Source organism: Pristiophorus japonicus, chromosome 2, assembly GCF_044704955.1.
Source record: "Pristiophorus japonicus isolate sPriJap1 chromosome 2, sPriJap1.hap1, whole genome shotgun sequence".
Lineage (NCBI taxonomy): Eukaryota > Metazoa > Chordata > Chondrichthyes > Pristiophoridae > Pristiophorus > Pristiophorus japonicus.
In genome coordinates this window covers 25,192,327-25,217,055 of record NC_091978.1, presented here as the reverse complement: position 1 = coordinate 25,217,055, position 24,729 = coordinate 25,192,327, and the positions used below count along the sequence as shown (strand labels likewise).

The 24,729-nt window shown below is 45.9% G+C and overlaps 1 protein-coding gene across 3 annotated transcripts in view; it reads left to right on the top strand.

Moving 5' to 3' along the window:
* The first annotated feature begins 5,811 nt into the window (after window positions 1–5,811).
* LOC139229754 (UDP-glucuronosyltransferase 3A1-like) overlaps window positions 5,812–24,729 on the top strand; it is a 38,233-nt gene continuing 19,315 nt past the window's right edge. Inside the window, exons 1-4 of one of the 3 annotated variants that reach the window (XM_070861317.1) lie at window positions 5,812–6,081; window positions 8,940–9,038; window positions 19,596–19,710; window positions 23,346–23,880. In XM_070861317.1, coding sequence (XP_070717418.1) covers window positions 6,000–6,081; window positions 8,940–9,038; window positions 19,596–19,710; window positions 23,346–23,880 — 831 coding nt within the window. In that variant the 5' untranslated portion in view covers window positions 5,812–5,999. Of the gene's footprint in view, window positions 6,082–6,211; window positions 6,298–6,447; window positions 6,537–8,939; window positions 9,039–19,595; window positions 19,711–23,345; window positions 23,881–24,729 lie in introns of those variants that run through there. The other 2 variants (XM_070861326.1, XM_070861333.1) reach the window with 2 other exon arrangements.

The window sequence follows — 24,729 nt, the reverse complement described above, 5'->3', positions numbered from 1 at the left end:
GGATGAAAAGGTTGTCCTATGAGGAGAGTTTGAGTAGATTTGACTTATACTCTCTGGAGGATAGAAGAATGAGAGATGATCTCATTGAAACATATAGAATTCTGAGGGGGATAGACAGGGTAGATTCTGAGAGGTTGTTGCCCCTGGCTGGAGAGTCTAGAAGTCTGGAGAGTAAGGGCCATAGTCTCAGGATAAGGGGCTCCATTTTCCCCAGTGATTTGCACTGTTTTTTGGGGTGCACCACTTTTTTTGGCCTAAATTAAAAAATCCAAGTTTCCCCAAAGATTGTGCATCAGTGTAACTCAGTTAGTTACAATATTTTTAGGTTTCGGGATTTTTAGCGTCATAGGGGGCATAACCTGATGTCTGCGCCAGTTTTTCACAATTATACAAGTTTGGCCAACTTACAATTCTCCGAGGATGGTGTATGTGGCCACTCCCAAAAAAACCTTCTGGGCACTTAAGAAAAATCAGCTCACATCAAAAAATCAGCACAGAAAGATACCATTGTTTTTAGGTGAAGATTTGGAGGGAGACAAGAGCACATCAATATGCATCATCAAGCTTATATTTTTCCAACTGAAAATGCAGAAAATGGAAGTTTCATGCAATTCTTTAAGTTGGGATTTTTTTTCAAAGTGCCACGCCACTACCAATGTCTTCAAACCAGGCTCGAGGGTCAGAGCGTCGGCCGGCAGAATCGATCCCTCGCCCCTAAACAGGGGCTCGGGGCTCAGCTTGAAAAGAAGCCTGGTGTGGGGAGGGGTTTGGGGGGGGGGCGGTGGGGGAGGTGTAGAAGCCAAATTGAAGGAACGGGAACCCTTATACTCTGCCACTATGCATCAAAAGAAGCCTGGGGCGGGGGGAGGGGTTCCTGATGTAAGAAAACCCATTGCGCATGCTCAGACCTGGGTGTCCATACTAAGGCGTCAACCTTGGGGAGAGAGACAACAAAGAAGCTTGTCCTGCCTTCTATTTTGAGCTTCTTGCAAAGGTACAATTTAATCCTGCGGACAATACTGACAATACCATACGTCCTGCAGCATGATGGTGCTGTGGAGAAGACAATTGATTCAACGCCATCGCATGAGGAACCTCAGAGTACGTAGGGTGCTGGGCAGGAGGCCTTACCCATGTCGGGTTTATCAAGACAGGCGTTTGTACCTGCACCTGAGAGATGCAGACTGTGTCAGTAGGCTGTGTTTTCGCAAAGAAGTTGTAACTGGGGTCTGTGAGTTAGTAAAAGCAGACCTACAACCGAGAAGCGTCAGGAGGACTGCTTTGTCAGTTGAAGTGGAGGTTACAGCTGTACTTTCATTCTATGCATCTGGATCATTCCAGGCCACAACTGGGGATGTGTGCGCCATTTCTCAACATGCAACACATGTCTACATTCGGCAGGTGACTGCTGCACTATATGCCCGGAGGAATGGCTGCATAAAGTTCCCCATGACCGCCCAGGCAATGTGTGACAGGGCTGTGGGCTTCTCCAGGATTGCTGGCTTCCCAAAGGTACAGGGTTGCATTGATTGTACCCACATCACCTTGCGAGCACCTTTGGAGGATTCAGAGATGTACAGGAACAGAAAAGGCTTCCACTCCATTAATGTGCAACTCGTGTATAACGGCATGCATCACATCATGTCAATTGATGCAAGATCCCCTGGGAGCACCCATGATGCGTTCATCCTACGCAAGAATGTTATATCTGCCATGCTTCAGCAGCAGCCAGAAGGGCCGAGCTGGCTACGGGGAGACAAAGGGTACGGCCTCGCCAACTGGCTCATGACGCCCCTACGTGTAACCCGGACGGAAGCTGACCAGTAATGCAAGATAGAAACATAGAAATATAGAAATCTACAGCGCAGAAGGAGGACATTTCGGCCCATCGTATCCGCGCCAGCCAACAAAGAGCCTCATGGCCCTCGGTCAGCAGCCCCGACGGTTACATAAAAACCTATGAACAATGAACAATGGCGGAAAGGTAAAGAACATCCGGCCCATCCAGTCCGCCCCACACAACTGCGATACCCCATGCACCGCAACATTTTACACTCCATCCCAACCGGAACCATGCGATCTCCTGGGAGAGGCAAAAAAAGATAAAAACCCAGGCCAATTGGGGGAAAAAATCTGGGAAAATTCCTCTCCGACCCATCCAGGCGATCGAAACTAGTCCAGGAGATCACTCTGTCTTTATTCGATTCCCTGAAGTACTTACCATCGTATCTGCGCCAGACAACACGAGGTTATCCAGTCTAATCCCACTTACCAGTTCTAGGTCCCTGCAGGTTACGGCACTTCAAGTGCCCATCCAAGCACCTTTTAAATGTGGTGAGGGTTTCTGCCATTTCCACCCTTCCAGGTAGTGAGTTCCAAACCCCCAAAACCCTCTGTTTCAAGAAGCTTCCCCTCAAATCACCTCTAAACCTTCCACCAACCACCTTAAGACTATGCCCCCTTGTAATTGACCCCTCCACCAAGGGAAATTGGTCCTTGCTATCCACTATATCCAGACCCCTCAACATTTTATACACCTCGATGAGGTCTACTCCATGGAGAACAAACCCAGCCTATCCAATCTGTCCTCATAGCTAAGATTCTCCATTCCAGGCAGCTTCCTCATAAATCTCTGCACCCGCTCCAGTGCAATCACATCGTTCCTATAATACGACGACCAGAACTGCACGTAGTATTCCAGCTGTGGCCTAACCAGAGTATTATACAATTTAAGCATAACCTCCCTGCGCTTGTATTCTATCCCTCGACCAATAAAGGCAAAGGTCCCTTTGTTCATCTACACTTCGAAGTGGCCTACCATTTAATATGTATACCCTTTCCTTATTAACCCTCCCCAAGTACATTACCTCACACTCCCCCAAATTAAATTCCATTTGCCACTGTTCTGCCCACCTGACCAGTAGATTGATATCCTCCTGCAGTCCATGACTTTCCTCTTCATTATCAACCACACAGCCAATTTTAGTGTCATCTGCAAACTTCTTAATTATACCTCCATATTCAAATCTAGATCATTGATGTATACCACAAAAAGCAAGGGACCCAGTACTGAGTTCTGCGGAATCCCATTACAAACATCCTTCCAGTCACAAAAACATCCATCAACCATTACCCTTTGCTTCCTACCTCGAAGCCAATCTTGGATTCAATCTTTGCCCTGGATCCCATGGGTTTTTGCCTTTGTGACCAGTCTGCCATGTGGGACCTTATCAAAAGCTTTGCTAAAGTCCATATACACTACATCATACGCACTACCCTTATCGACCCTCCTGGTTACCTCCTCAAAAAATTCAATCAGGTTCGTCAAACACGATCTTCCCTTAACAAATCCGTGCTGACTGTCCCCGATTCGTCCTTGCCTTTTTAAATGTAGATTTATCCTGTCCTTCAGGATTTTTTCCAATAATTTTCCCATCACTGAGGTTAGGCTGACAGGCCTGTAATTACTTGGCCTATCCCTTTCTCCCTTCTTAAACAAGGGTACCACATTAGCAGTCCTCCAGTCCTCCGGCACCATGCCTGAATCCAAAGAGGACTGGAAAATGATGGTCAAGGTTTCTGCTATTTCCTCTTTTGCTTCGCTCAAGAGCCTGGGTATTTTCATCCGGGCCTGGGGACTTATCCACTTACAAAGCAGCTAAACCCCTTAATACCTCCTCTCTCACTATGTTTATTTCATTCAGAATTTCACACCTCCTCCTCAATAGCAGTATCTGCATTGCCCCTTTTCTTTGTTAAAACAGACGCAAAGTATTCATTAAGAAGCATACCCACATCTTCCGCCTCCACACACAGATTACCTTCATGGTCTCTAATAGGCCCTACCCGATCTTTAATTATCCTCTTGCTCTTAATATATTTATAGAAAATGTTTGGGTTTTCCTTAATTTTACTTGCCAAGAATTTTTCATGCTCTCTTTTAGCATTCCTAATATCCTTTTTAATTTTACCGCTGAACTTTCTATATTCCTCCAGAGATTCTACAGTATTTAGCTCTCAGTATATGACATAGGCTTCCCTTTTTTTCTTTATCCTCCCCTGTAAGTCCCTAGACATCCAGGGGGCTCTAGAATATTTATTCCCATCCTTTTGTCTTTAAGGGCACATGTTTGGCCTGAGCCTTCCAGATCTCCTCCTTGAATGCCTCCCACTGTTCTGACAGTGATTTACCTAGAAGTAGCTGTTTCCAGTCCAAATCACTTCTCAACTTAGCAAAGTTAGCTTTTCCCCAATTTGGGACTTTTATTCCTGGTCTATCCTTGTCCAAGCGTAACTCTGGCAATACGCCAAAAAACGGCATTGGGTAAAATTGAGCCCAAGGGGTTGGCCATTTAAGACTGAGATGAGGAGGAATTTCTTCACTCAGAGGGTTGTGAATCTTTGAAATTCTCTACCCCAGAGGGTTGTTGAGTATGTTCAAGGCTGAGATCGATAGATTTTTGGACTCCAGGGAATCAAGGGATATGGGGATCAGGCGGGAAAGTGGAGTTGAGGTCAAAGATCAGCCATGATATTGAACGGCGGAGCAGGCTTGAGGGGTCGTATGGCCTACTCCTGCTTCTAATTCTTATGTTCTTAGTATCAGGCCATTCGGCCTATTGTGCCTGTGAAAAAGCTATCCAATTCGTCCCACAAAGCTACTTTTTCTCCAGAGCCCAGCACATTCTTCCTTTTCAATTATTTATCCAATTCCATTTTGAATGTTATTATTGAATCTGCTTCCATCATCCTTTCCGGCAGTGCATTCCTGATCATAACAACTCGGTGCGTATTTTTCTCTTCTCATATTCTCTGGTTCTTTTGCTAATTACTTTGAATTTCGAAATTAAGCAACTGAAATGAATTTTATCGAGCAATTCACGTTATCTATAATGCCAGGAGGATCACAGGTTTACAGTGCTCTGACAAGCTCGTCCTTTTTATGTAGAAACTGTGATCTATCCAGAATATAAATTAAATAGCTGTCATAAAATATACGGCTTGTCCAGTGGCTTCCTGAAGAGCTTTAATAATCCTTTTGTAATTGGTTGTTAGATTAAGGTAGTGGGAACATTCTGTTCCTATTCATGGCTGTGTTTTCTCATTTTCACAGTTCTACAAAGATGCAGATTTTCCTGACAAGTTGTGTCAGTATTACCACTGTCTTTTCTGAAATTACTTGAGTGCCGTGGCACAAATGTAAGAATTGTAAATGTAAGGATTGTTTGGGAATGATAGGCTAATAAAGGTGAGGCGACTGTCAATTCTACAGCAAAAAAATTGTTTTGCTGAGATTGCAAATGATGTCCATCATTGAGAGGCTCAGTATTAACTAAGGTGTCCTCTCTGGCTCTCTCTCCCCCCTCCTCCTTCACCTTCCTCTCCCCGCCCCCCCCCCTCCTTCTTCCCCTCTCTCTCCCCTCCCCCTTACCCCCTCTCTCCTCCCTCTCCCTTACCCCCTCTCTCTCCTCCCTCTCCCTTACCCGCCTCTCTCCTCCCTCTACCCCTCCCTTCCCCTCTCTCCGTTCCTCTCCTCCCTCCCTTACCTCACTCTCTTCCTCCCCTCCTCTCTCTCCCCCCTTCTCCCTCTCCACCCCCTCCTCTCTCTCCCCCTTCTCCCTCTCCACCCTCTCTAACTCCCCCTCCCCCTCCCCCCCCTCCATTTCCACCCCTCCCCTTTCCATCTCCCTCCTCCCATCTCCCCTCCCCTTTCCATCTCCTCCCTCTCTATCTCCCCCCCCCCCTCGATCTCTTCCTCCCCCCTCTCTGTCTCTCCCCTCCTCTCCCTCTACCACCCCTCTCCATCTCCCCTCCACCCCGCCCCCCACCTCTCTATCTCCCCTCCCTCCCTCACCCCTCCCCTCCTGTCTCTGTTTTCGGTTCTGGGATTTGTGACAAACAAGGGGCGGTGCGGGGCGGTCCAGTTACGGACTGTGGACTGTGGGCAGTGGCGGATCGCGGGGCGGGGCGGGCTGCGAGGACGGGTTGAGCGGCACGAAATGGACCAGCGCGCCGGGCTGGTGTTGTTACTGTGCCTACCCGCGGCACACGGCGCCAAGCTGCTCACTGTGGCCCTGATGGGTAAGCAACACTTGACCAGCTGCAATTAACGCCGCGAGTGGCGCAGAAACAAACCGAGGGGCGCATGCGGCGGGAGGGACCCCGCCAGTTCCGGGTTTGTCCATGCACTGCGCATGCTCAGAGACCCGGAAATGCGCGCTGAGAGCGCCGCACGTGGGCGGAGAGTTGGGCTGTTTGCCCAGAGGTTGATCTTGGCAATCTTACCCCGATAGAAGTGTAAGGCCTGCATTTGGTACAAGCCTGCTTTTATCAGCGTCAGACAGAAAGGACAGGAAAATACATTTTTGTCCATAATTTAAAAAAGAAAGACTTGAATTTCTCATCATTATCATAGGCAGTCCCTCGAAGTGAGGATGACTTGCTTCCACGCCAAAAAGGGATGAGTTCACAGGTGTTTCAATAAAGGACCTAATATTCCAGGTTCTGAACTACATCGTGAAGGGTGGAAGATGCCAGTGCGTGGATTTTTTTAACGTGTTAGAATTAAAATTCAGACTGGATATGGGTACTACCTTTATAAAGTAGAACTCAAACTGGTTTGTTGTTTGTCCCTCAGTTGGCCTCCATAAAATGGGACTGCACGTGATCTTTATAGGCAGCTTGTCGGTTCTCTGGAAAGGTCCTTTGGCACACTGGACACACGGGCTTGACAGAGCTAGGTCTTCGTTCAGTGGCAAGGGTTACCCAAGACTAACTGGAGACCAGCTCTGCTGTACGAACCTATTGCGCACACACATAGCAATGTGGGCTGGCCTGCGCTGCCCCTGGGCCCTCGCCTCTTCTGGGCCCCAGACTCACGCCTCTCCTGGGCCCCCGGTCACTTCCTTGTACTAACTCTTGCAGCTGCTTCGCCCCTCCTGCTGTCCCTGCCCGCACTGCAATCAACGACCGGACTTCGCAGCCGTCGCCCTCCTGCAGCGGTATGCTGCCACACGCTGCTCCCTCTGATGGCCCCGGCCTGCTGATGGTTTCACAACCACCAGACATTTCAAAGTTCTTTACAGCCAATGAAGTACTTTTTGAATTTGCGGGTCGTCACTGTTGTAAATGTGGGAAACACAGCAAGCTTCCACAAACAGCACTGTGATAATGACCGATTAAGGAATAAGGGGAGCGGGCAGGGAAGTAGAGCTGAGTCCATGATCGGATCAGCCATGATCGTATTAAATGGCGGAGCAGGCTCGAGGGGCCGTATGGCCTACTCCTGCTTCTATTTCTTATGACCGCATCATCTGTTTTTGTTATGTCGATTGAGGGATAAATATTGGCCAGGACTACAGGGAAATCTCCCCTGCTCTTCTTTAAAATAGTGCCATGGGATCTTTTATGTCCACCTGAGAGGACAGACGGGACGTCGGTTTAATGTCTCATCTGAAAGGCAGCACCTCCGACAGTGCAGCGCTCCCTCAGCACTGCACTGGAATGTCAGCCTAGATTTTTTTTAAATGTGCTCAGGTTTCTGGAGTGGGACTTGAACCCACAATTTTCTGATTCAGAGGTGAGTGTACTACCCACTGAGCCACGGCTGACATTTAATTTAAATATTTAAAAACCTGTGAAATAAGGACAGTTTATTTTTATACCCTTTAAAATATGTAAATTTATTTTCCAAAATATTAAAATTTAGTTTTTATGTAATTAATTAAATTCCATTTTGATTAATTTTAAATCTGATTTTTAAAAAAAAATTATTTAAATGATTGTGAATCACCACAAGTATGAATGGGAACACCTCTTCTCTGATTGGTTGGGCTGGGCCCACATGATCCCAGGGACGTGTGCAAAGCACCTAGCGCCTACGTTCCTGGGAAAGTTGGGCCTCTACGCAGGCCCTCGCAGGGAGGCCCAGGACCACACATCGCCGAACCTCCCGGACCAGCAGGTAAGTTCGTAGATATTTTTCCGGTCGGAGGCATCTGCCCGCGTGAAGCCTCCGACCGCAACTTCTGGGCCGATGTTGCATTTTGATACACTGGTACTTGCACCGTTTATAATAGGGTTAATCATATAAATGCAGGACAAATGCTTACACCCGTGTTCCCACTGCACTTTGAATGTAATTACTCGAAGGAGTGCTGCACTGCCGGAGATGGATGTATTGGATGTTAAACCGAGGCCCTCTCGGGTGGATGTAAAAGATTCCAAGGCACTATTCCAAAGAAGAGCAGAGGAGTTCTACCCTGTGTCCTGGCAGATATTTATACCTCAACCAACATCACTAAAACTGATTAGCTGGTCATTATCACATTGTTGCTTGTGGGAGCTTGCTGTGCGCATTTAGGTGCCGCATTTGCTACATTGCAACAGTGACTACTAAAGTATTTCATTGGCTGCAGAATGATTTAGGTTGTCCTGAGGTCATGAAAGGAGCGATATCAATACAAGTCTTTCTTGCTTTGGCCAGACTTGCTCACACTTCTACCCTTGGTGGCCCTTTCTCCTGTGCTCTGAAGCTCTTTGAAATGTTTTTATATATGAAAGGCTCTATAAAGATGTGAATTGTGAGCTCAGTCTTTTAATTTAATATTGGATGACATTGCACCTCCAGACAGTGTAGCACTCTGCAGGTACTGTAGTGAAGTGTCAGCCTCAAACGGGACTGGAACCCACAACTTTCTGACTCGGAGGCAAGAGTGCTACCACTAAGCCAAGGCTGCCACCTAGCCTTTTGTGCCCCAGATTGGAACTTATTTTGATTTGATGTATGTAATCCATGGATCGAGTGGCGAGGCTGAAAAGGAATGGAGTTCCTGTGCCTGGGACTATTTGATTGCCGACCAAGTAAATGCACTTTGGTTTCAACATTAAATTCTGCAAAGTTGTACATCCTCAAACTCTGATCACGAATGTATTCACAGGTGGGAGTCATTATTTTATGATGGATGAAATCACAAAGATCTTGGCAAGTGGAGGCCATAATGTGTCCAAATTCCACCAGCAGGTCCGTTCTTTAATTGGTGAGTTGTATGCCTTTATTTTCCTCGATATCTATGTTGTTTTAAATAGATGTCAGTTGCTCACTTGAGTCGTAACAAAATTCAGTCTTCTGGTTATACTCATTTTATTCTTCAACTTCAGCATAAAATACAATTTACAAGCTGAGTACAGTCACAGATGGAACACATAAACCTCGGCATGGGTCCCCTTTCGTGCTGCTTGAACAAAGGAAAAAGCTGATATTTACAGTTATATTTATGGATTATTCTCAATATGAAACTGGAAGTAGCATTGCCTTGTTTGGTAGTCTCCGGTCAAAAGCAGCATTCCTTCAGCCAATGCACACAAGTTTACATTTCTCATACATCAAGAGGAATAATGGGACTTTGGAGTGCATGTCCACAGATCCCTGAAGATAGCAGGCCAGGTAGATAAGGTAGTTAAGAAGGCATACGGAATGCTTGCCTTTATTAGATGAGAGGTAGAATTCAAGAGCAAGTGGCTTATGCTTGAACTGTATAAAACACTGGTTATAGCTAGAGTACTGCATGCAGTTCTGGTCACCACATTACAGGAAGGATGTGATTGCACTGGAGTGGGTCCGGAGGAGATTTATGAGGATGTTGCTGGGAGTGGAGAATCTTAGCTTTGAGGACAGATTGGATCGGCTGGGTTTGTTTTCCTTGGAACAGAGAAGGCTGAGGTGAATAAAATTATGAGGGGCCTAGATATAGTGGATAGAAAGGGCCTATTTCCCTTAGCAGAGGAGGTCAACAACCAGGGGGCATAAATTTAAAGTAATTGGTAGAAGGTTGAGAGGGGATTTGAGGGGAAATTTCTTTGTGCAGAGGGTGGTGGGGGCCTGGAGCTCACTGCCTGAAAGGGTGGTAGAGGCAGAAACCCTCACCACATTGAAGAAGTACTTGGATGTGCACACGATGTGCCGTAACCTGCAGGGCTACGGACCAAGAGCTGGAAAGTGGGATTAGACTGGATAGCTCTTTGTCATCTGGCACGGACACATTGGGCCGAAATGGTCTCCTTCCATGCTGTAAACTTCTATGATTCTATGATTCTATGGGCTAGACCTTGCTCTTCATTTTTGGCGGTTTTCTCGGCGGTACTGCTCGTTTTTGGCAGAAAACCACCCGGCGAAAGGTTCCACTTCAATTTTTAAAAGGTGCCGCCGGCATTTTCCAAAATATCGCTGGGGAGTGGACCACCCACATGCACCGCCGAAAAAAAACACCCCCGCCCGAGTTTGGACTCAGTGGTGACCCGTAGCTAAGATCGAAGAAACCGCCCGCAAAAATCAGCCAAAACTGGGCGGTAGGTAAGTAGCCCTGCAAAGAAAGGTAAGTTAAAGTGTTTTTTATAATTCTTTTAGAATTCTTTTACGGCAATTAAGTTTAAAAGGGTCCAGAGGATGTTTTCTGTTTTGATATTTTTTGTTTCATTGAAAAAATATTTTTTGTGTTTTTACCCCCTACCTAGGCCCAACTGCAGCCTCGGTGTACATTTGAGTAATTACTGCCCATTCTGGTTAAGAACTGCCCAATTTGTCCAGGATCTCGTTTAATCGGCGAGAATCTACGTGTAAGATCCATTTTATCGCCGGGCGGTATTGTTTTCCTTTTCTATGTAATTTTCGTAAGCGTTATTTGAAGAATCTCAGAAATCTTTTTGGACGGAAATCCGGCGGTGCCGGGCTTTAGGGGAACTCTAGTCCTATGATTCTATAAAGATTCAATAGTTTACATTCAATGTACCGTCCTTCAACCGGCTTGTACTTCAACATCCTCTAGCAAAGATTGCATTGGTATATGATGGGATATTTACAGTGTGGCAATATTATAAACATCCCAAAGCTCAAATTCAATCTTGAAAACTGGCGAAGTGAAATCTGTATCTCTTTCTCTTTCTCCAGCTGAATTTAGGAGCTAGAAACATAGAAACATAGAAAATAGGTGCAGGAGCAGGCCATTCGGCCCTTCGAGCCTGCACCGCCATTCAATGAGTTCATGGCTGAACATGCAACTTCAATACCCCATTCCTGCTTTCTCGCCATACCCCTTGATCCCCCTAGTAGTAAGGACTACATCTAACTCCTTTTTGAATATATTTAGTGAATTGGCCTCAACAACTTTCTGTGGTAGAGAATTCCACAGGTTCACCAATCTCTGGGTGAAGAGGTTTCTCCTCATCTCGGTCCTAAATGGCTTACCCCTTATCCTTAGACTGTGACCCCTGGTTCTGGACTTCCCCAACATCAAGAACATTCTTCCTGCATCTAACCTGAGCTAGCAGTTAAATTAAAAAGTAGGACCTCAAAGGTAGTAATCTCAGGATTAGAAACATAGAAACATAGAAAATAGGTGCAGCAGTAGGCCATTCGACCCTTCGAACCTGCACCACCATTCAATAAGATCATGGCTGATCATTTCCTCAGTACCTGCTTTCTCTCCATACCCTTGAACCCCTTAGCCATAAGGGCCATATCTAACTCCCTCTTGAATATATCCGATGAACTGGCATCAACAACTCTCTGCGGCAGGGAATTCCACAGATTAACAATTCTCTGAGTGAAGAAGTTTCTCCTCATCTCAGTCCTAAATGGGCTACCCCTTATCCTAAGGCTATGTCCCCTGGCTCTGGACTTCCCCAACATCAGGAACATTCTTCCCGCATCTAACCTGTCCGTCCCGTCAGAATCTTATATGTTTCTACGAGATCCCCTCTAATCCTTTTAAACTCCAGTGAATAAAGGCCCAGTTGATCCAGTCTCTCCTCATATGACAGTCCAGCCATCCCTGGAATTAGTCTGGTGAACCTTCGCTGCACTCCCTCAATAGCAAGAACGTCCTTCCTCAGATTAGGAGACCAAAACTGAACACAATATTCCAGGTGAGGCCTCACTAAGGCCCTGTACAACTACAGTAAGACCTCCCTGCCCCTGCACTCAAATCCCCTAGCTCTGAAGGCCAACATACCATTTGCCTTCTTCACCGCCTGCTGTACCTGCATGCCAACCTTCAATGACTGATGAACCATGACACCCAGGTCTCACACCCAGGTCTCATTGCACCTCCCCTTTTCCTAATCTGCCGCCATTCAGATAATATTCTGCCTTCGTGTTTTTGCCCCCAAAATGGATAACCTCACATTTATCCACATTATACTGCATCTTCCATGCATTTGCCCACTCACCTAACCTGTCCAAGTCACCCTGCAGCCTCTTAGCGTCCCCCTCACAGCTCACACCGCCACCCAGTTTAGTGTCATCTGCGAACTTGGAGATATTACACTCAATTCCTTCATCCAAATCGTTAATGTATATTGTAAAGAGCTGGGGTCCCAGCACTGAGCCCTGCGGCACTCCACAAGTCACTGCCTGCCATTCTGAAAAGGACCCGTTTATCCCGACTCTCTGCTTTCTGTCTGCCAACCAGTTCTCTATCCACGTCAGTACATTACCCCCAATACTATGCGCTTTGATTTTGTACACCAATCTCTTGTGCGGGGCCTTGTCAAAAGCCTTTTGAAAGTCCAAATACACCACATCCACTGGTTCTCCCTTGTCAACTCTACTAGTTACATCCTCAAAAAATTCCAGAAGATTTGTCAAACATGATTTCCCTTTCATAAATCTATGCTGACTTGGACCGATCCTGTCACTGCTTTCTAAATGCGCTGCTATTTCATCCTTAATGATTGATTCCAACATTTTCCCCACTACTGATGTCAGGCTAACCAGTCTATAATTGCCTGTTTTCTCTCTCCCTCCTTTTATAAAAAGTGGTGTTACATTAGCTACCCTCCAGTCCATAGGAACTGATCCAGAGTCGATAGACTGTTGGAAAATGATCACCAATGCATCCACTATTTCTAAGACCACTTCCTTAAGTACTCTGGGATGCAGGCTATCAGGCCCCGGGGATTTATCAGCCTTCAATCCCATCAATTTCCCGTACACAATTTCCCACCTAATCAGGATATCCTTCAGTTCCTCCTTCTCACTAGACCCACTGTCCGCTAGTACATACTGAAGGTTATTTGTGTCTTCCTTTGTGAAGACAGAACTGAAGTATTTGCTCAATTGGTCTGCCATTTCTTTGTTCCCCATTTAAATTCACCAGAATCCGACTGCAAGGAACCTACATTTGTCTTCACTAATCTTTTTCTCTTCACATATTTAGAGAAGCTTTTGCAGTCAGTTTTTATGTTCCCTGGAAGCTTCCTCTCTTACTCTATTTTCCCCCTCCTAATTAAACCCTTAGTCCTCCTCTGTTGAATTCTAAATTTCTCCCAGTTCTCAGGTTTGTTACTTTTTCTCGCCAATTTATATGCCTCTTCTTTGGTTTTAACACTACCCTTAATTTCCCTTGTTAGCCACAGTTGAGCCACCTTCCCCGTTTTATTTTTACTCCAGACAGAAATGTACAATTGCTGAAGTTCATCCATGTGATCTTTAAATGTTTGCCATTGCTTATCCACCGTCAACCATTTAAGTATCCTTTGCCAGTCTATTCTAGCCAATTCACGCCTCATACTGTTGAAGTTACCTTTCCTCAAGTTCAGGACCCTAGTTTCCGAATTAACTGTGTCACTCTCCATCTTAATAAAGAATTCCACCATATTATGGTCACTCTTCCCCATGGGGGCCTCGCACAACAAGATTGCTAATTAGTCCCTTCTCATTACACAATACCCTGTCTAGGATGGCCAGCTCTCTAGTTGGTTCCTCGACATATTGATCAAGAAAATACACTCCAGGAAATCCTCCTCCACTGCATTGCTACCAGTTTGGTTAGCCCAATCAATATGTAGATTAAAGTCGCCCATGATAACTGCTGTACCTTTATTGCACACATTCCTTATTTCTTGTTTGATGCTGTCTCCAACCTCACTACTACTGTTTGGTGGTCTGTACACAACTTCCACCAGTGTTTTCTGCCCTTTGGTATTCCGCAGCTCCACCCATACCGATTCCACATCATCCAGGCCAATGTCCCTCCTTACTATTGCATTAATTTCCTGTTTAACCAGCAATGTCACCCCGCCTCCTTTTCCTCTCTGCGTATTCTTTCTAAATGTTGAATACCTCTGGATGTTGAGTTCCCAGCCTTGGTCACCCTGGAGCCATGTCTCCGTGATGCCAATTACATCATATCCGTTAACTTCTGTCTGCACAGTTAATTCGTCCACCTTATTCCGAATACTCCTCGCATTGAGGCACAGGGGCTTCAGGCTTGTCTTTTTAACACATTTTGCCCCTTTAGAATTTTGCTGTAATGTGGCCCTTTTTGTTTTTTGCCTTGGGTTTCTCTGCCCTCCACTTTTACTATTCTTCTTTCTATCTTTTGCTTCTGCCTCCATTTTATTTCCCTCTGTCTCCCTGCATAGGTTCCCATCCCCCTGCCAAGTTAGTTTAACTCCTCCCCAACAGCACTAGCAAACACTCCCCCTAGGACATTGCTTCCATTCCTGCCCAGGTGCAGACCATCTGGTTTGTACTGCTCCCACCTCCCCCAGAACCGGTTCCAATGTCCCAGGAATTTGAATCCCTCCCTTTTGCACCACTCCTCAAGCCACGTATTCATCCGAGCTATCCTGCGATTCCTACCCTGACTAGCACGTGGCACTGATAGCAATCCTGAGATTACTACTTTTGAGGTCCTATGTTTTAATTTAGCTCCTAGCTCCCTAAATTCGCCTCGTAGGACCTCATCCCGTTTTTTACCTATAACGTTAGTACCTATGTGCACCATGACAACTGACTGTTCACCCTCCCTTTTCAAGAATGTCCTGCACCCACTCCGAGATATCCTTGACCCTTGCACCAGGGAGGCAACATACCATCCTGGAGTCTTGGTTGCGGCCGCAGAAATGCCTATCTATTCCCCTTACAATCGAATCCCCCATCACTATTGCTCTCCCACTCTTTTTGCTGCCCTCCTTGGCAGCAGAGCCACCCACGGTGCTATGAACTTGGCTGTTGCTGCCCTCCCCTGATGAGTCATCTCCCTCAACAGTACCCAAAGCGGTAAATGTGTTTTGCAGGGGGATGACCGCAGGGGACCCCTGCACTACCTTCGTTGCACTGCTCTTCCTGTTGGTCACCCATTTACTATCTGGCTGTGTATCCTTTACCTGCGGTGAAACCAACTCACTAGTCACGTGCTATTCAGGTCATTCTCAGCATTGTGCATGCTCCAGAGTTCATCCACCCGCAGCTCCAGTGCTGCAGTTCGGTCTGTCAGGAGCTGAAGGTGGATGCACTTCCAGCACACATAGTCGTCAGGGACACTGGAAGCGTCCCTGACTTCCCACATAGTACAGGAGGAGCATAACACGTGTCCGAGCAGTCTTGCCATGACTGAACCCTTAGATAAACTTAATTTGACAACAACCATGCTAAATGTTACTTACTTATATCGAAAAGAAAAGCTACTTACCCCCTTGGCTGTGGCGTCACCTTTTGATTTCTTTCTACTTTTTTGCCTCCCAGCTGCACTAGCTGGGCCTTTATACCAGTGCCATGCGCTAGTCAGAGTAGGAATCGCAGGATAGTTCAGATGAATACGTGGCTTGATGAATGGTGCAAGGGGGAGGGATTCAAATTCCTGGGACATTGGAACCGGTTCTCGGGGAAGTGGGGCCAGTACAAACCGGATTGTCTTCACCTGGGCAGGACCGGAACCGATGACCTAGGCGGAGTATTTGTAGTGCTGTTGGGGAGGGGTTAAACTAATATGGTAGCGTGATGGGAATCTATGCAGGGAGGCAGAGGGAAGTAAAAAAGGGGCAGAAGCAAAAGGTAGGAAGGAGAAAAGTAAGAGTGGAGGGCAGAGAAATCAAGGGCAAAAATCAAAAAGGGCCACATAATTCTCAAAGGACAAAGAATGGTAAAAAAACAAGTCTGAAGCCTCTGAGTCTCAATGCAAGGAGCATTCGTAATAAGTTAGATGAATTAACTGTGCAGATAGCTGTTAACCTACATGATATAATTGGGATTACGGAGACATGGCTCCAGGGTAACCAAGGCTGGGAACTCAACATCCAGGGGTATTCAATGTTCAGGAAGGAGAGACAGAAAAGAAAAGGAGGTGGGGTAGCGTTAGTGGTTAAAGAGGAGATTAATGCAATAGTAAGGAAGGACATTAGCTTGTATGGGTGGAGCTGCGGAATACCAAAAGGCAGAAAGCGTTAGTGGGAGTTGTGTATAGACCACCAAACAGTAGTAGTGAGGTTGGAGATGGCATCAAACAGGAAATTAGGGATGCATGCAATAAAGATACAGCAGTTATCATGGGTGACTTTAATCTACATATAGATTGGGCTGAACAAACTGGTAGCAATACTGTGGAGGAGGATTTCTTGGAGTGTATAAGGGATGGTTTCTAGACCAATATGTCGAGGAACCAACTAGAGATTAGGCCATCCTAGACTGGGTCTTGTGTAATGAGAGAGGATTAATTAGCAAGCTTGTCATGCGAGGCCCCTTGGGGAAGAGTGACCATAATATGGTAGAATTCTTCATTATGATGGAGAGTGACACAGTTAATTCAGAGACTAGGATCCTGAACGTAAAGAAAGGTAACTTCGATGGTATGAGACATGAATTGGCTGGGATAGTCTGGCGAAAGATACTTAAAGGGTTGATGGTGGATTAGCAATAGCAGACATTTAAAGATCACATGGATGAACTTCAACAATTGTACATCCCTGTCTGGCGTAAAAATCAAACGGTGAAGCTGGCTCAACTGCAGCTAACAAGGGAAATTAGGGATAGTGTTAAATCCAAGGAAGAGGCATATAAATTGGCCAGAAAAAGCAGCAAACCTGAGGACTGGGAGAAATTTAGAATTCAGCAGAGGAGGACTAAGGGTTTAATTAGGAGGGGGAAAATAGATTATGAGAGTAAGCTTGCAGGGAACATAAAAACTGACTGCAAAAGCTTCTATAGATATTGAAGAGAAAAAGATTAGTGAAGACTAATGTAGGTCCCTTGCAGTCAGAATCAGGTGAATTCATAATGGGGAACAAGGAATTGGCAGACCAATTGAACAAATACTTTGGTTCTGTCTTCACTAAGGAAGACGTGAATAACCTCCCGAAAATACTAGGGGACCGAGGGTCGAGCGAGAAGGAGGAACTGTGGGAACTGAGAGAAATCCTTATTAGTCAGGAAATGGTGTTCGGGAAATTCATGGGATTGAAGGCCAATAGATCCCCAGGGACTGATAGTCTGCATCCCAGAGTACTTAAGGAAGTGGCCCTAGAAATAGTAGATGCATTGGTGGTCATTTTCCAACATTCCATGGATTCTGGATCAGTTCCTATGGATTGGAGGGTAGCTAATGTAACCCCACTTTTTAAAAAAGGAAGGAGAGAGAAAACACGGAATTATAGACCGGTTAGCCTGACATCAGTAGTGGGGAAAATGCTGGAATTATTATTAAAGATGTAATAGCAGCGCATTTGGAAAGCAGTTACAGGATCGGTCCAAGTCAGCATGAATTTATGAAAGGGAAATCATGCTTGACAAATCTTCTAGAATATTTTGAGGATGTCACTAGTAGAGTTGATAAGGGAGAACCAGTGGATGTGGTGTATTTGGACTTTCAAAAAGCTTTTGACAAGGTCCCACTCAAGAGATTAGTGTGCAAAATTAAGGCACATGGTATTGGGGGTAATGTATTAACGTGGATAGAGAACTGGTTGGCAGACAGAAAGCAAAGAGTAGGAATAAACGGGTCCTTTTCAGAATGGCAGATAGTGACTAGTGGGGTACCGCAAGGGTTGATGCTGGGACCCCAGCTATTTACAACATACATTAATGATTTAGACGAAGGAATTAAATGTAATACCTCCAAGTTTGCAGATGACCCTAAGGTGGGTGGCGGTGTGAGCTGTGAGGAGGATGCTAAGAGGCTGCAGGGTGACTTGACGGGTTAGGTGAGTGGGTAAATGCATGGCAAATGCAGTATAATGTGGATAAATGTGAGGTTATCCACTTTGGTGGCAAAAACATGAAGGCAGAATATTATTTGAATGGTGACGGATTCGTAAAAGGGGAGGTGCAATGAGACCTGGGTGTCATGGTACATCAGTCATTGAAAGTAGGCATGCAGGTACAGCAGGCAGTAAAGAAAGCAAATGGTATGTTGGCCTTCATAGCGAGAGGATTTGAGCATAGGAGCAGGGAGGTCTTGCTGGAGTTGTGCAGGGCCTTGGTGAGGCCACACCTTGAGTATTGTGATCAGTTTTGGACTCCTAATCTAAGGAAGGACATTCTTGCTATTGAGGGAGTGCAGCAAAGGTTCACCAGACTGATTCCCGGGATGGCAGGACTGACATATGAAGAAAGACTGAATCGACTAGGCTTATATTCACTGGAATTTAGAAGAATGAGAGGGGATCTCATAGAAGCATATAAAATTCTGACGGGATTGGACAGGTTAGATGCAGGAAGAATGTTCCCGATGTTGGGGAAGTCCAGAACTAGGGGTCACAGTCTAAGAATAAGGGGTAAGCCATCGAGATGAGGAGAAACTTTTTCACGCAGAGAATTGTGAACCAATGGAATTCTCTACCAGAGAAAGTTGTTGAGTCCAGTTCGTTGGATATATTCAAAAGGGAGTTAGATGTGTCCCTTAAGGCTAAAGGGATCAGGGGGTATGGAGAGAAAGCACGAGTGTGGTATTGAATTTGCATGATCAGCCATGATCCTATTGAATGCTGGTTCAGGCTCGAAGGGCCGAATGCCCTTCTCCTGCACCTATTTTCTACGTTTCTAATGATGTGAAACACTTTTTAATCCCCTCTATATGAATGAACTAAACATGAACACCTTTTGGAAGCTGAATTAACCGAATTCCATGTGCCAAAAATCTCCATCAATACAATAGTGTTGGGCCTGTACTCATTGGAGTTTAGAAGAATGAGAGGTGATGTTATCAAAACATATAAGATTATGATGAGGCTTGACAGTGTAGATGCAAAGAGGATGTTTCCCTCATGGATCTAGAACAAGGGGGCATAGTTTCAGAATAAGGGGTCGCCCATTTAAAACGGAAATGAGGAGAAATTTCTTCTCTGAGGGTCGAGAATCTTTGGAATTCTCTGCCCCAGAGAGCTGTGGAGGCTGAGTCATTGAATATATTCAAGGCTGTGATAGAACATTTTTGAAAGATAAGGAAGTCAAGAGTTATGGGGAGCAGGCAGGGAAGTGGAATTGAGGCCATGATCAGATCAGCTATGATCTTATAGAATGGTGGAGCAGGCTTCAGGGGCCGAATGGCCTACTCCTGCTCCTATTTCTTATGTTCTTATGTTCTATGACTGGAAAATCATGGAGCCGGGAGAATCGAGTGCCCTGATCACTTGACCCGATTGATGGATCTACACTCCCATCGAGTGAGACTCCAGTCTTGGGGAAACTTTATTCCATTGAGCACTAAATGTGTTGAGGGCTAAAGGTGAAGTGGATGCAAACCCCCAAATGCCCTTCCTCTGGTTTGTATTGTATGACACAGTACATTTGTAATAAAGGAAAATGAAAATGTGCCTTTCAGGAGTAAACATCTCACACAATGGCTACACCTACATCCCATGGACTATCGGAGAGAATTACGCGCGAGAATACGGGAAAGTGATGCAAAAATTTGTGCAGGAACGCTTTTACAAAAAGTACGTATATGATTTTAAATGTTCTTTTGAAATGGAGTTACAGAATGCAGACAGGCATATCAGATAGAATTACTTTCTTTCAGTATGACAACCACAAGAAATGTAAGCACAGCATTCCTGTTCTTCATTGAGCAAAGGGCAAGGGTTTAAATGTCTGCATAGGAAGGCTACAATCAGAAAAAAACTGATTTCCATTGGACACTGCAATGGGTTTTGATTTCAACATCGTGAACATGCAGTAAGGTGGAGTATTTGGAGAATAGTAGAAACAAGAGGACAGTTGCGGGAGACAGTTACCATAGCACCACTGATTGAATTGGGAGACAGAAGAAAGGTTATGAGAGGGAGAGATTGACAGCGAGAGGTGAAAGCAGACTTGCCTATCAGAGGCAAAAATCTTTATCTTATACTTTTCCAAGGAGCATGGAAGAGTTGATAGAGGACCAACCACAATGTGGGCTCAGTTTCACAGTTTTGGACTTTATAGAGTTAAGAACATAAGAAATAGGAGCAGGAGTAGGCCAAATGGTCGTTCGAGTCTGCTCCACATTCAATAAGATCATGGCTAATCTTCTAAATCAACTCTACTTTCCCGCCCTAACCCCGTATCCCTTGATTCCCTTAATGTCCAAACATCTAGCAATCTCAGCCTTAAATAAACTTAGCAACTGAGCCTCTACAGCCCTCTGGGGTAGAGAATTCCAAAGATTCACCACCCTCTGAGTGAAGAATTTTTTCCTCATCTCAGTCCTAAATGTCTGACCCCTAATTCTGAGACTGTATCCCCTAGGTCTAGAATCTCCAGCCAGGGGAAACAGCCTCTCTGCATCTACCCTGTCAAGCTAAGAATTTTATACATTTCAATGAGATCACCTCTCATTTTTCTCAGCTCCAGAGACTATAGGCTCAACCTGCTCAATCTACTCAGAGTTGCTGAGGGGACAGAAGTGTTTGAGAATGGTGCGGCAAAATACATGAAATGGTCATCATGGCAAGAGTTGGTTCTGTCGAGGCAATTTACTGACCTCTTACTTGCAGCACCACCTTTCCAAGATGTTCTCCTAGAAGTACAAAGCTTGAGCAGGGTATCTTGTGGTGCATGCCGTGTGTTAGACTTTTTCCTGTACCCTTCAGTCCTCAAATGTTTTGCACTGTAATTTGCTGGATGTGCAAGCTGATAATTTAATTTAGGGAAGGATATACTTGGATTGGAGGCAGTTCAGAGAAGCGAAAGTTATCGCCCCAAACAATACGCTACGTAATTTCTAGCCCAAAATATTTTGAATCATTCAAGAACAATTTACTACCTGATGGAATGAGTTTGAATTGTTTCATTTTCTGGGCCAGAGAGGTTGATTGGCAATCATTAACAATGATGATATCGTGAAGAGGGTACTTACGCTGTTAATTGCCAGACCTGACTTTCTGTGGCGAGTCTAACGGGAATGTAATGGTACAGTTCCAGCAGGCTCTTAAAAATAATGGGGCAAAATGCGAGATGCTACTCATGCGAAGCAAGCGGCGTAAATCGACCAGCAAGTTCTGGAGATTCGGAACTCACGCCATATCTCTTAATCCCCTAAACATGCTGTCCGATTTACACCTTAATAACGGCATGTGCCGTTAACACTTCAGTAACTTTTCAGCAAGCTCCAAGCCCATTATAACGTTACAATTAATGAGCTGGAGTGAAATGAAATTATAGAACCAGTGGGAACCTGTTCAACCTTCGTTGCCTCCAGGCCAGATCCAAGACCGTCCCATCCTCTGTCGTCAAGCTACAGTACTCAGACGATGCCTGTGTCTGCGCACATTCAGAGGCTGAACTCCAAGTCATCGTCAACATCTTCACCAAGACGTACGAAAGCATGGGCCTTAAACTAAACATCCGTAAGACAAAGGTCCTCCACCAACCTGACCCCGCCACACAGCACTGCTCCCCCAGTCATTAAGATCCATGGCGCAGCCTTGGACAATGAGGACCATTTTCCACACCTTGGGAGCCTACTATCAGCAAGGGCAGACATTCAACGACGAGGTTCAACACTGCCTCCAGTGTGCCAGTGCAGCCTTCGGCCGCCTGAGGAAGAGAGTGTTGGAAGACCACGCCCTCAAATCTGGCACCAAGCTTATGGTCTACAGGGCTGTAGTAATACCAGCCCTCCTGTATGATTCAGAGACATATACAGTAGACACCTCAAATCACTGGAGAAATACCACCAACGAAGTCTCCGCAAGATCCTGCAAATCCCCTGGGAGGACAGACGCACCAATGTTAGTGTCCTTGATCAGGCCCACACCCCCAGCATCGAAGCACTGACCACACTCGACCAGCTCCGTTGGGCGGGCCACATTATTCGCATGCCTGACACAAGACTCCCAAAGCAAGCGCTCTATTCGGAACTCCTACACGGCAAGCGAGCCCCACTTGGGCAGAGGAAACATTTCAATAACACCCTCAAAGCCTCCTTGATAAGGTGCAATATCCCCACCGACACCTGGGATTCCCTGGCCAAAGACTATCCAAAGTGGAGGAAGAGCATCCGGGAGGGCGCTGAGCACCTCGAGTCTCTATGTCGAGAGCATGCAGAAAACAAGCGCAGGCAGCGGAAGGAGCGTGCGGCAAAGCAGACTCCCCACCCACCCTTTCCTTCAACCACTGTCTGCCCCACCTGTGACAGAGACTGTAATTCCCGTATTGGACTGTTCAGCCACCTAAGAACTCACTTTTAGAGTGGAAGCAAGTCTTCCACAATTTTGAGGGACTGCCAATGATGATGATGACTGTTTGGGGTATTCAGCGGTTTGTGGAAGATCAGAATTAAAGACATGCAGACCATTTATTTTCCACAATATGATCAAGGATTAATAGACATGCCAGGCTATTAAGCTATAAATTGTGGTCGTGTACAATTCTGCTCAAGACTCTAGAGTGGGACTTGAATCTACAACTTTGTGACCCAGTGGGCGAGAGCGCTTCCGAGTGAGAATTATACTAGATGCTCAATTAAATATTTCTTTGTTAATTCTGGGGCTTTATTAATGAGACAAGGCACAAAATAAGCTCAAGCTCAAACTAAAGATACACAATCCTGAAGGGGGATTGACAGGATAGATGCTGAGAGGTTGTTTCCCCTGGCTGGAGTGTCTAGAACTAGGGTGGGGGGGGAGCGGGGGCACAGTCTCAGGATAAGGGGTCGGCCATTTAAGAGAGAGATGAGGAGTAATTTCTTCACTCAGAGGGTTGTGAATCTTTGGAATTCTCTGCCCCAGAGGGTTGTGGATGCTGAGTCTCTGAATATATTCAAGACTGAGGTAGATAGATTTTTGGAGCTTCAGGGGAATCAAGGGATATGGAGACGGGCGGGAAAGTAGTCAATGATCGTGCATGATCTTAATGAATGGCGGAGCAGGCTCGAGGGGCGTTATGGCCTGCTCCCTGCTCCTATTATGTTCTTAAATACAGAAGGCCAACAGAATTGCGGCCTAGTTGGGAGGAGGTGCTAGGCCTGCTCTCCTAGTTCTTTACCTCCCCCCGGTGACCGTTGCACATCTTTTATTTTCTCCCCGAGTCCACCATAAGATCTCGGTGTGCAATAGCATAATGTTATCTTTTTTTTCCTTCTCCAATGCAGATACTACTTTTCATCGTTTCTCACAATCCTAGATGCACACGCGTACGAGTGTGACAAACTGTTGTCCGATTCTGAAATACTGGCCAAGCTGCGCAACGAAAACTATGATTTGATGGTAATCGATGCCTTTCACTTTTGCACCCTGTTGCTGGCTGAGAAACTCAAGTTACCTTTTGTTGCGGTCTACGGCACCTCGTTCTACAATGCGCGCTACGTCCACCTGCCCTCAAACCCCAGCTACGTGCCTGCCTTCATGTCCCACCTCTCGGACTCCATGACCTTCTTTGAGCGCCTCCAGAATGTCAGGGTGCTCCTGAGAGGTTATTTCGAGGGTCGGGCCTGTTTCGACCGCTTCAGTCACGTTATCGAAAAGCATTTCTCAGCGGAGGAGAATGTAAACCTCGAGGACCTACTCCATAAGGCCGAGCTCTGGATCTACAACACCGGCTTCTCTTTGGAATATCCTCGACCGCTCTTGCCGAACATGGTTTACGTCGGGAGCTTCCTCTCGAAACCTGCCGAGCCCTTGCCCCAGGTAGGTGGCTTTGCGTCTATTTATGCAGTGTGATTGTGCACACAAGACCCAAGAGGTTCAAAGGAAGTTCTATCACCCTACATGCCTGACAGGAGCCAGGGTCGGAAACATAAGAACATAAGAAATAGGAGCAGGAGTAGGCCATTTGGCCCCTCAAGCCTGTTCCGCATTCAATAAGATCATGGCTGATCTGATCTTGGCCTCAACTCCACTTCCCTGCCCACTCCCCATAACCCTTGACTCCCTTATCATTCAAAAATCTGCCTATCTCCATCTTAAATATATTCAATGACCCAGCCTCCACAGCTCTCTGAGCAGAGAATTCCAAAGATTCACGACCCTCTGAGAGAAAAAATTCCTCCTCATCTCTGTTTTAAATGGGAGACCGTTTATTCTGAAACTATGTCCCCTAGTTCTAGATTCCCCCGCGAGGGGAAACCTCCTCTCTGAATCTACCCTGTCAAGCCCCGTCAGAATCTTATACATTTCAATAAGATCACCTCTCATTCTTCACAAAGTGCACCATCCCCACTGGCACCTGGGAGACCCTGGTCAAAGACCGCCCTAAGTGGAGGAAGAGCATCCGGGAAGGCGCTGAGCACCTCGAGTCTCGACGTCAAGAGCATGCAAAAATCAAGCGCAGGCAGCGCAAGGAGCGTGCGGCAAACCAGTCCCACCCACCCTTTACTTCAATGACTGTGCCCCATCTGTATCAGAGACTGTAATTCCCGTATTGGACTGTTCAGCCACCTGAGAACTCACTTATAGGCCCCAAGTTTCCACATGATTTGCTCCTGATTTTTAGGAGCAACTGGTGTAGAACGGAGTATCTTAGAAATCGGAATTCTC